The 12,498-nt window shown below is 38.0% G+C and overlaps 1 protein-coding gene across 1 annotated transcript in view; it reads right to left on the bottom strand.

Moving 5' to 3' along the window:
- Positions 1–10,814, bottom strand: part of arhgef40 (Rho guanine nucleotide exchange factor (GEF) 40) — a 60,672-nt gene extending 49,858 nt beyond the window's left edge. The window contains exon 1 of the mRNA XM_083910185.1: positions 10,721–10,814. Coding sequence (XP_083766311.1) covers positions 10,721–10,723 — 3 coding nt within the window. The 5' untranslated portion in view covers positions 10,724–10,814. The remainder of the gene's footprint in view (positions 1–10,720) is intronic.
- Positions 10,815–12,498: the final 1,684 nt, after the last annotated feature.

The raw sequence follows: 12,498 nt of genomic DNA, 5'->3' as shown, positions 1-12,498 counted from the left end.
TGTAGTTTCAGAGTTGACTTAGCAAGAAAGCTAGCGCTCTCTCGTACCGCTCTTTAATCTCGGTCATTGACGTCTCCATCCGTGTCTGGGAGTCTTGAAATTGCCGTTGTGCCTCTCCGGGACTCTTGTCTGAACTTTCGGAGCTCTCTTTTAGCATTAGCTGTTAAGCCCCAGACTCCGTGTTAGCTGTTAGCTAAATTAGCATCGAGTGTTAGCTGCTTTTGTGTCATCTTCGGGTCCTCGTTTTTCTTCCGGCTTTGGTGTCCTTTCTAGTCTGTTTTTTGGCCTGAGCTCATTTTCGCGGAAGTTATGAGTTGGAACTGGATCGTTTTTAGGCTATCTTAAACTATCTTTAGCAGAGCGATATGTTTAGGCTTCTGACTCGGGCATGGCTGGAACCGTCAACACGGCAACGTCGTCTGCATAAAAGCAGACAACCGTCTAACCGAAAATTCCGTCCTCAAGGGTTATGAACAGAATCAATCCAGACGTGCGCTTAGTTATGAGTAACAGGCTAAACTAAACTAACTAATGCAGAGTTAAAGATGGATTTGTGTTAGCGTTAGCATACTTTAAATGTTCAGTTCATGAACGAATGAAGGTTTTTTCAGTGGCAGGTTCTGTTTCTTATCCGCTGTCTTGGCTGCAGAGCTAACTCTTGGTTAGCGCCTTCAGTCTGTGGCACCGGACTCTGAGTCACTTTTCCTCCATGGTAACAAATATTGTTTAGGATAAAATTTACACAGCAACTCAGAGGGGAAAAAACCTTTAGAGTTAACCTTTTTCATAAATGTGACTCTGTGAATAGATCTGTTCTCAAGGAGCAGCTCAAACGCCGTCTTTTTTCGTGTGTGGGCAAAACCACTGAATGACATTTAATCAGTTCACGTTTCAAATACTTAACTCTTGACGTTTCCCAAACCTCAAAATAACGACATCTTATCCGTCTGTTTTCTCACGTTAAGGAGCCGAAGAATAAGTCATAATAAAAATGAACGTACTCACATTCTACGGTCCGGTGTGTGAGAATTAGTGACATCTAATGGTGAAATGGTACAAACCTACACTAAAAGTGCTAAGTAGAACCATATTAGGTTCTTCGGCTTGTCCTCATAGGAGAACCCTATGGGTCTTCCTGGAACCCTTTATTCAGGAAAGGGGTTTTAAAGGGTTCTCTGGATCAAAAATGGTTCTTACTGGAACCATTGGTGTTACCAAGAACCCTTGAAAAACAAATGGTTCCAGGTAGAACCTCAGCCCTTGTAGAAGAACCCTTTTGGAACCCTTATTTTTAAGAGCGTAGGTGCATCGGGGGAACTACGGTGGCCTTCACATGCCAGAAATAATCTCGCGATTGTCGGCTTCTGCTTTAAATATATGAAATGAAAGCTCACTGGCTGATTTGTCCCTTCAGGCTACCGTAGAAACACAGCAACCGCACCAGATTTTTAGAGTTTGAAAGAAGTTTTACACCTATACAAACATACTTATGGGTAGTATTTTCAAGTTATGCCAATAAACCAGTGTAATTATTCCACACTGGGCCTTTAAGAAGCTGAAATTAAGAAAATAGTCATTTATTACTATCAAAAAAAAGTTAGTTTGTCATTTTCTTGTAAATTACGTATGGATTAATTGATGAAATGTGGCAGAACTATTCTGACATATGAGCTTACCCAAATTTGAATGCTATTTTATTGAATTAAATAAGACTTTTGGCAAGATTTGATGACTAAAACTAGCTTAAAGGTGACATAGAGTGGTCCTGTTGCACATATATGTTAGTTATGGAGGTCTACTTACATACATTAACTTGTTTTTATGGTCAAAAACCTCCTAGTTGCTGTAAACGAGCCGAGAGAAATCCTCTTTTCTGACAGTGTTTTTCTGCTGCGAGATTTCAGAGTGAACTTTAACCCCCAGAAGACAGAGTCTTGTGATTGGCCAGTACTATCCAGCACATCCGTTCTCAGAAGCGCAGCGCCCCCCTCTGGAACGGCGGATGCACTGCTCCTCATTATCAAAACATTGTTTTAACAGTGTTTAAAAATAGCTTCTTCACGACTCCCCGCCGCAGTCCCTTTGATGACTTTAAACCGGAGTCAGACCCAGAGTCAGAAGACACTGTCGCTCGTGAAACACCTCCACAACGGACGTTATTCTTCTTCTGCGGTTCAATGTACGCAACCGGATGTGCCCGGACTAGTGCCCGGAGCAGGACGATCGGTTGTTCAGGAGAACCGCTGTTTACGTAACTATTATGGGATTTTCAGTGATCTCGTTGAGCCCCGAGATTACAATAAAACACAACGTTCTCAGCAATGGCTGAACTGTTTGTTTCGAACCGTCAGGGCTTCGTAAACAAGGTAATGACGCAGATACACACCAAAAAAACAGCGATAATAGGAACTTCCGGTCTAGTTCCGCTTTAAATATATATTTTAGCTTTACAGCTAATTACAGCTAATGTACGAGGGATAATTTATTGGAAAAACATGCATTAAAAAAGTATGAAAAGGGACGTTATCGTCTTTGAATGTTTTTTTTTTTTTAAAATAATTAAAAGAAGTTTTCAGCTTCTTCTTCTTCTTTGCTCCATATCACCAGGAAATCATTAAAACTGAATTATTTGTGTTTTTTTGGACAAAACAAGACATCTGTGAACGTCATTATTTTCAGGTTTGGGAAACGCTGATGAACATTTCCCAAACATTTTAATGGACCAAAACAACTAATGGATGAATTCCTCTTCACTGTAGGGTCTAAAGTAGGTCAGGTTCAGTCACAGACGATGGTAAACAACAGTCTGTCCGCGAGCGTGTTGTGTGAGTAGGTGTAGTGGTCGTAAAAAAGAGGTTCAAACAGCCTTTTGGCTCAGTGACAGAACATATTGAGTCTAGTAAAAGTCCCTGCGGGAGGTCTGGACGACTCCAAGGCGAGTCAGCGGGAACTTCCTCCTAAACTGAGTGGAGTTAACAGTAAATTAAAGCGTCCGTGGACCTGGTCGTCGTCCGCTCGCTCGCTCTGGTGTTAATCAACTCTTTGTGCATCGCGGCGCCGTGTGTGGTTCTTTTTTTCCGTCTCTGCAAAGACTCTGCAACATGATTCCATCGCTCTCATATACAACCACGCAGGGTCAACTGTGGAGCGCTTCTTTTTCCAGAAAAACAGTCATTTTTGTGGAGGGGAATATCCTGCTCATAGGCCTTTGTTGCCTTTATGCTGCGCAAGCTAGCAAAGGTGCCAACCGTTGAGTCAAATTAGGTCAAACCAAACTCTTTAAAGTCAAAGTCAGGCCACATAGTATTATAAATAAAGTTATCCACGTAGTCAAACATGAACAAATTTAGCTAAAGGTTCCTGCTTTAAGTCGTGTACACTTGTTAGCAAAATATTAACTTTTAAAATATATTTATTAACAAAAACAATGGCCAAAACTTAAATTAAACACTATATTTTTTGAATTGAAACAAACCAGGATCATACACTTGGTTAGCACAGTCACTAGCTGTAAGAACAACTTGTCATCCTCTTAAAAACAACGATGTTAGCATGTTAGCAGACTTTGCACATTAGCATTTATGCTTGGAGTAGTGCCGTAAACCCAGGAGCCAACGGATTAGCCAAATTATATCAAAACAAATGTACTTTACACTTTAAAGTTAGCCCACAAAGTGTTATAAAATAAAGTTATCCACGGAGTCAAACACAAACAAATTTAGCTAACACAAAGGTTTCTTGCTCTAAGTCTTTTACATGTTACCAAAACATTTTACTTTAAAATATATGTATTAACAAAAACTATTTATTCTTGGTTTCTTGGTTAGCACAGTCAAGCTAGCTGTAAAACTGTAAAACAACTTGTCAACCTCTTAAAAACAGTGATGTTAGCATGTTAGTAGACATACTTTACACTTTAAAGTCAAAGTCGGCCCACAAAGTGTTATAAAATGAAGTTATCCACGGAGTCAAACACAAACAAATTTAACACCTTTCCTTTTGGTTACTTGGTTAGCACAGTCAAGCTAGCTGTAAATAGAACAACTTGTCAACCACTCAAAAACAGTGATGTTAGCATCACTTTTCAGTGATGTAATCTCACAAAATGTTAACCCGTGGCTCTCTGTCAGCGACTTAATCGAGCAATAGATTCTGTGTTCCATGATCTAAAAACACTGGACTTTGGTGCAGGAGAATAAGCTTCCATTTTAGGTCAGAAAAAGCTATCATCATGCTAACATCCAGCAGCAAATAGATAGATATTTACGTTTTTTCTTGTGTTTTCAGTGAGACGTAACTAAGGGCCTGTACGCAGCTACATGTCGCGCAAACTCTCTCGAAGCACTCGGCAAATAGCCGCTAGCTAGCTAGTTGGCTAGCTGCTTTGATGAATCGTCACTTATTTTTCTGACATTAGTGTTCAAAGCTCAACGGTCCTGTGGATGTATATCAAACCAACATATTCCAACACATTTCGACATTGTAACGTGCTTATTTGCGAAAATATATTACTTATATAACGAAATTCTTCCTCGGCAGATGTGGCCAGCTCGCTGAATTCGCAAAGCATCATAGGTAATTTCATCTTCCACTTCGTTTTAAGCCCGCATCAGAGCTCACTACATTTTGAGGGTTGATTATAAGGGGAAAATCGCAATTCCACCTTGCTCCACCGTACACGTGAACGCGCAAAATTAAGGGTTAGGACAAAAATGTAGGGTTAGGGGAAAAATGTAGGGTTAGGGGAGGTATTGGGACGTGGCCTTTGTCTCAAAAGGTTGACTTCACCGGCCCCCGACTGACCAAACTAGACACTCGGTGAGTTTGAGATCTCTGCTTTAACGTTGTACGTTTTAACGTTTGTTTACCTGTAAAAAAAAAACACTTCTTCATCGTCGCGTTTTGTCCGATGCTACTTGCACCGCGTGGACGTTGAGTCACCGGGGAAAGTGTGCACGAGTTCATTCAGCATGTGCTGTGCAGCGAGTACAGGACGGACGCACACACTGTGCACGAGTGTGTGCGTCCTCGTCCATTGTCTGAAAACCTGCGAGCGAGGACAGAATCGGAGATGAGTGTCGCTTGTGCGTCAGACTTCTTTCCGTCTTTTCTTTTCCTGTGCGCGGACGAAGCGAACGGGACGAGACGCTGGTTGTCGTCGTCGTCCAGCGCAGAAAAAAAGAAGAAAAAAAACTATTAGATTAGTGAATACATGCGGAGAAGGGGGAAATTCACATGGCTTCACTTTGGATCTGTCACACAGATTCTGAAGCAGACAGTCTTGTGAGGGCTCAGACACAGAGAGCTGGAAAAGGCCTGACCTGAGGGGAGAGATCGATGGGAAACAAGAGTAAGCACTAACCATGATGGAAACCAGATGAAGACGGAGAGTGATGGGAGATGACATGATTAGGAGGAAAGGATGCTGTCGCGGGAAAGATGGAGGTGAAATTTAAACAGAGGAGGAGGTAGACGAAAAGGGAAAGGAGGCCTGAGACTAATTTCCGTCTCTAAATCTCCCCGTATAATCTACAGTAGGTCGACCAGATCGCGGCGACGTTTTTAAACGGATCGTTTCAGACTTAGACTTAAGCTCCTTCGGTCTGTGCGTGGGAAAATGGGACAAAATAAGGGCGTAACACTGGAGAAAGCACTCGAGGAGCGCCAAGCGTCCGCCAAGTCGACTCAGTTTCCCAAAATCGGCGCCAAAATGTAATCATCCTTTTGTGAAGCCATGAAGCCACATTCCTGGTAAATTTCATCAAACGCTGTCCTTTTCCTATTTTTTGGGGGGGGGAGTTTCGCTGCTCAAAACAAAACAAAACAAACATTGTATTTAGCTTTGTCAGAATGTTAGCGCGCTAACAAATGAGCCAACAGTTTAGTCAAATTATATCAAAACAAATTTACTTTACACTTTAAGGTCAAAGTCGGCCCATAAGGTATTATAAATAAAGTTATCCAGGGAAACGTGAACACATTTAGCTAACTAGCTTGCGTTATCAAGTCTTTTTTACTTTATTTATAAACAAAAACAATGGCCAATGAATTGAAACAAACCAGGATTTACTCTTTCCTTTTGGTCACTTGGTTAGCATAGTCAAGCTAGCTGTAAACCCAACAACTTGTCACCAGATAAAAAAAACAGTCGTTAGCAAGTTAGCAACTTTTGAAGTAGTGGCGTGTGTAATGTTTGATTGTTTTCGCCGTTATAGCGGTTATTTATCTGTTAGCGCTTAACGCACTTTATGTGTCGCTTTAGCGGCTGACGTCGCGCTTTAGCCTGACACTTGGCGGAAGTTAGCAGAGCAGTGACTGTTGTTGCTAATGCTAAAACATGGTTAGCACTGTTTAAACGCAAAAACGTGACATTGTTAGCTAAAGTATGCGCTAGAAAAATGCAGATAAAGAAGTATTCGTTGGCACATGTTGTCATTTACGACGAAAAATAATAAGTCTTTCGGGAATAAAGTCGCAATATTATGAGAATTAACGTTAAGAAGTCAAAATATTCCGAGAAAAAAGTAAATATTATGAGGAAATAGTCATATTATTGTGAGAAAACCTTGTAATATTACAAGAATAAAGTCATAAAGTCATGAGATCATGGTCATAATATTTATAAGTCATAATATCACAAGAAAAAGTCATAATGTTATGAGAAAAAAGTCATAATATGACAAAAAAAAAGTCTACGAATAATATTAGGACTTTATTCTCCATAAAGAAAAGAAGAACTCTTGAGTTTGACCTTGTTCTCTCTGTCGCAGTCGTTCTCTTGACAATCACAGGAAACTTGGATTCCCGCGAATGACAACATCACTGATCCTGTCTGGATTGTTCTGCTGCTGTTATCTCCACCCGCTTTGGGACTCCCAGCCGGGTAAAACAAACACACACACACACACACACACACACACACAGAAAACACCGGTTGTTGCTACAACTTTCATCAGACTCCTCTGTGGACGCTTTCGTCCCATTAAGAGTTTGAAAAGCAGACGTGAGGAATGGAAATACCCTCTGCCACATCAACACTGTGTGTGTGTGTGTGTGTGTGTGTGTGTGTGTGTGTGTGTGTGTGTGTGTGTGTGTGTGTGTGTGTGTGTGTGTGATTAAGTAATAATACTATGAGAAAAAGTCCTGACATTACGAGAAAAGTCAGAATGTTACGAGAAATAGTTGTAATATTAAGAGAAAAAGTCGTAACATGGCGAGAATAAAGTCGCAATATTACGAGAAAAAAGTCATATTATGAGGAATAAAGTCGTAACCTCACTCGATTAAAGTCGTACTATTACGTGAAATAGTTGTAATATTAATGGGAAAAGTCGTAACATTGCGAGAATAAAGTCGTAATATTACTTTTTTTCTCGTAATATTACGACTTTATTCTCGAGAATAAAGTTGTAACGTTATGAGAATAAAGTCGTAACGTTGCGATTACGAGAAATAGTTGTAAAATTGAGAAAAAGTCGTAACATTGGGAGAATAAAGTCGTAACGTTATGAGAATTAAGTCGTAATGTTATGAGAAAAAGTCGTAACATGACGATTACGAGAAATCGTAATATTAAGAGGAAAAGTTGTAACATTGCGAGAAAAAAGTCATATTATGAGGAATAAAGTCGTAACATTGCGAGAATAAAGTCCTAATGTTATGAGAAAAAGTCGTAACCTTACTCGATTAAAGTCGTACTATTACGTGAAATAGTTGTAATATTAATGGGAAAAGTCGTAACATTGCGAGAATAAAGTCGCGATATTACAAGAAAAAAAGTAATATTACGAGAATTAAGTCGTAACGTTACGAGAATAAAGTTGTAACGTTATGAGAATTAAGTCGTAACATGACGATTACGAGAAATCGTAATATTAAGAGAAAAAGTCATATTATGGGGAATAAAGTCGTAACATTATGAGAAAGTCGTAACCTTACTAAATTAAATTCGTAATATTACGAGAAATAGTTGTAATATTAAAGTCGGAACATTGTGAGAATAAAGTCCTAATATTGTGAGAAAAAGTCGTAACATTGCGAATAGGAGAAATCGTTGTAATATTATGAGAATGAAGTCGTAACATTACGATTACGAGAAATTGTTGTAATACGTTACGAGAATAAAGTCGTAATATTACGAGAAAAAAAGTCATATCATGGGGTATAAAGTCGTAACATTACGAGAGTAAAGTCCTAATGTTACGAGAAAAAGTCGTAACCGTAGTAGATTAGAGAATACGAGAACGAAGTGTTTGTTAGCGTATTTTAACGTATCAGAAGCACTGATTTAGTTATGACGGAGAGAATCTTTACGTCTGTGAAAGTTGTCACGTTCACATCTGTTCCTCTTCTCTTTTCCCTGAGCTCTGACGCAGACTTCATCCCTTCTTCCCGTTTCTTTTTCCCTCTTTTTTTTCTTCTCTCAGGTCCCGATGTGGAAAATGCGGCATCACAGAAAAGGAAAAAAAGAAAAAACCCTGCTGCTGAAGTCCAACTCTCCTAAAATAAAAAACCCTACCCTCCTCTTTTATTACACTCCTCTCTTTCTCTTTGCCTTTTTCACTTCCTCTCTCTGCCAAAAACTGCTCCACCCTTTCAAACACACTGAAACTTTGTTTTCTGCTCGTTTCTTTCTTCTTTTCACTAATTTAATTGACGTGTATGTATGTATATACTGTGTGTGTGTGTGTGTGTGTTCACTGATTGGACCACATGTGGGTGTGGATGGTAAACAAAATCCCAGGAGATGCAACAGAGAGCTCCTTTTTTTTTCCCAGCTCCGCAGCTCGACCACAAAAATCACTGGCGTCACAGCGTTTTTAAATCACGTCGTTCTGAGCTGATGCTGCTGCTGCTGCTGCTGCTGCTGCGATCTGACAGCTGTGCACGATTCTTCTCAAGTGCAAGGGAATGATTCAGTACAGCAGCAATAATACACCAACAATATACATGTGTGAAGTCACGTCGTTCTTCTGCCGTAACATAACAAAGAGAATGTTAGCTGTAAAAACAAACTGTCACATTTTGAGAATCTCGTAACAAAACGCGCATAAATAAATAGTGAACCTCTGGTTTGTTTCACATCCATTTTGCTTTTGAGGAAATCTGGACCTCGTAATGGAAAAAAGTCGCAACATGACGAGAAAAGTTGTAAAATATTATGAGAAAAGGTCGCAACGTTACGTGAAAAGTCATAATATAATGAGAAAAAGTCGTAACATTACGAGAAAAGTGGTTATATGAGAAAGTCGCTACATTACGCGAAGTCGTAATATTATGAGAAAAAGTCGTAACATGACGAGAAAAGTCGTAATATGAGAAAGTCGCAACATTGCGTCAAAAGTCGTAATATTATCAGAAAAAGTCGTAATATTATGAGAAAAAATCGTAACGTGACGAGAAAAAATCGTAACGTGACGAGAAAAGTCGTATTATTATGAGAAAAAGTTGCAACATTATGTGAAGTCATAATATTATGAGAAAAGTCGTAATATTATGAGAAAAAATCGTACCATGACGAGAAAAGTCGTATTACTATTAGAAAAAGTCGCAACATTACGTGAAAAGTCATAATATTATGAGAAAAAGTTGTAACATTACAAGAAAAAGTCGTAATATGAGAAAGTCGCAACATTACATGAAAAGTAGTAATATTATGAGAAAAAGTCGTAACATGACAAGGAAAGTCGCAACATTGCGTGAAAAGTCGTAATATTATCAGAAAATGTCGAAATATGAGAAAAAAATTTAACATGAAGAGAAAAATCATAATATGAGAAAGTCGCAACATTACGTGAAAATTTGTAATATTATGAGAGAAAGTCGTAATATTATGAGGGAAAAAGTCGCAACATTACCTGAAAAGTCGCACCATAATGTGAAAAGTCATAATATTATGAGGAAAAAGTCGTAATATTATGAGAAAAGTCAGAACAATATGAAAAAAGTCATAATATTAGGGGGAAAAGTTGTAACATTAAGAGAAAAAGTCGTAACATTGCGAGAATAAAGTTGTAATATTACAAGAAAAAAGTCATATTATGAGAAATAAAGTCGTAACATTACAAGAAAAGTCCTAACATTACGAGAAAAGTCCTAATATGATGTATATTATGTTTTCATGTGTTAAAAACAGAAAACAAAGTGATATCTTCTTTCCTCTGGACTTTGAGTGAACTGAACACTTTGAGTTAAACACATTAAAGTTAAAAACTGTCTTTAAATCACGTTTTTAAAGATGAATTGTTGATAAACTCCACTTCTCATTTGTCTAATTGTTCAAAACAGTGAACTTTAAGAGTCTCAGAACACGTGATTTTCCACATCTGTGTGTGTTGAACAATTTTAACCACAATTTAATATTGTTAGGTTGTTTTTGTTTGTTTGTTTGTTTTTCAAAATAAAAGGTCTTTACTTATCGACTGCATAATGTTTACTGTCAAAGACTCGATGTGACGCTCGTGCAAATCTGCAAAAACATACAACAATAAAGTGGATTTGAAAACGTGATGTTTTCATGTCGTTAAAACCAGAAAAAAAACCGTGACATCGTCACTTTGACTTTCTGTCTTTTTACAAACTTTTGTTTCGAAAACAACATTGTATTTGTTGCGTAAAATGCGCAAAACTCGCGCTTCACTTATCGCGTTTTTTTCGGGTTAAAACGGTCATTAAATCACTGTCATTTTAAAAAAGTTGACTTTTTTTTTAAATCACTTACCATGACTTGAGTCGGCAATTCCTACATAATCCTAATCCCGCTTCCTCTGCGCGTGCAGCACGAACAGAACCGCGTCCTCTGCGCTTCAGTCCAACAAATGTCCAAATGTCCTCACGTCATTCTCTCACTTTGTCTCTCACTTAAAAACACTTTCTCCTCCTGTCTTCACTCTGTGAATGTCCGACTTTTTCTTTTTCCTTCACTATCCCACGCACTCCCACTCCTCCTCCTCCTCCTTCTTCACCTCCTCCTCCTCCTCCTCCTCTCATCCAAACAAGAGCTCCACAGTCTCTCTCTCTCTCTCTCTCTCTCTCTCTCTCTCTCTCTCAAACTTTCCATTTTTCCCTCCTGAGTTTTTTCGTCAATGAATAGACAATAAAAAAAAAAAACGTTACACCCAAAACCTCTGATGGTTTAATCCGCGACAATTGGTGAAATTACCCGGTTTTTTTTTTTTAATGCGTAAATTAACCAAAATTACACGTCAAAGTGAGCGCGCGCTCCTCAATGATGTGTCTTTACAGCCACAAGTTAATTTCCTGTTTATAAAACTGTCTCCAACAAGGTCATAAAGGAAGACTTGTGGTCAAATGTGGTAGTGCAACGAGCAGTTTATTCTTCATTTATTCATGCGTTAATTCATTAATCTTGGTATAAAACGTAATATTATGAGAAAAAGGTGAAGAATTACTTGAAAAGTCGTAATATGTGACAAAAGTCGTAATATTATAAGGAAAAAGTCATAACATGACGAGAAAAGTCGTAATATTATGAGAAAAAGTCATAATATTATGAGAAAAAGTTGTAGCATTACTTGAAAAGTCGTAATATTATGAGGAAAAAGTCGTAATATTATGAGAAAAAGTCATAACATTACGAGAAAAGTCGTAATATTATGAGAAAAAGTTGTAACATTACGAGAAAAGTCATAATATTATGAGGAAAAAGTCGCAACATTTACGTTTTTCATGCGTAAATTAACCAAAATTACACGTCAAAGTGAGCACGCGCTCCTCAATGATGTGTCTTTACAGCCACAAGTTAATTTCCTGTTTATAAAACTGTCTCCAACAAGGTCATAAAGGAAGACTTGTGGTCAAATGTGGTAGTGCAACGAGCAGTTTATTCTTCATTTATTCATGCGTTAATTCATTAATCTTGGTATAAAACGTAATATTATGAGAAAAAGGTGTAGAATTACTTGAAAAGTCGTAATATGTGACAAAAGTCGTAATATTATGAGGAAAAAGTCATAACATGACGAGGAAATTCGGGATTTTTTGAGAAAAAGTCGTAATATTATGAGGAAAAAGTCATAACATGACGAGAAAAGTCGTGATATGAGAAAAAGTCGTAACATTACGAGAAAAGTCGTAATATTATGAGGAAAAAGTTGCAACATTATGTGAAAAGTCAGAATATTATGAGAAAAAGTTGTAGCATTACTTGAAAAGTCGTAATATATGAGAAAAAGTCGTAACATTATGAGAAAAAGTCTTAACATTACTTGAAAAGTCGTAATATATATGAGAAAAGTCGTAATATTATCAGAAAAGTCGTAATATTATGAGAAAAGATGTAACATTACGAGAAAAGTCGTAATATTATGAGACAAGTCGTAACATTACGAGAGAAAAGTCGTAATATTATGAGAAAAAGTCGTACCATCACGAGAAAAGTCGTAATATTATGAGGAAAAAGTCGCAACATTAAGAGAAAAAGTTGTAATATTACACGTTAAAGTGAGCGCGTGCTCCTCAATGATGTTCATTTCCTGT

This window comes from Microchirus variegatus, assembly GCF_963457635.1.
Source record: "Microchirus variegatus genome assembly, chromosome: 2".
Lineage (NCBI taxonomy): Eukaryota > Metazoa > Chordata > Actinopteri > Pleuronectiformes > Soleidae > Microchirus > Microchirus variegatus.
The sequence above is the reverse complement of the archived record's forward strand: the minus strand, read 5'-3'. Positions and strand labels throughout refer to the sequence as shown.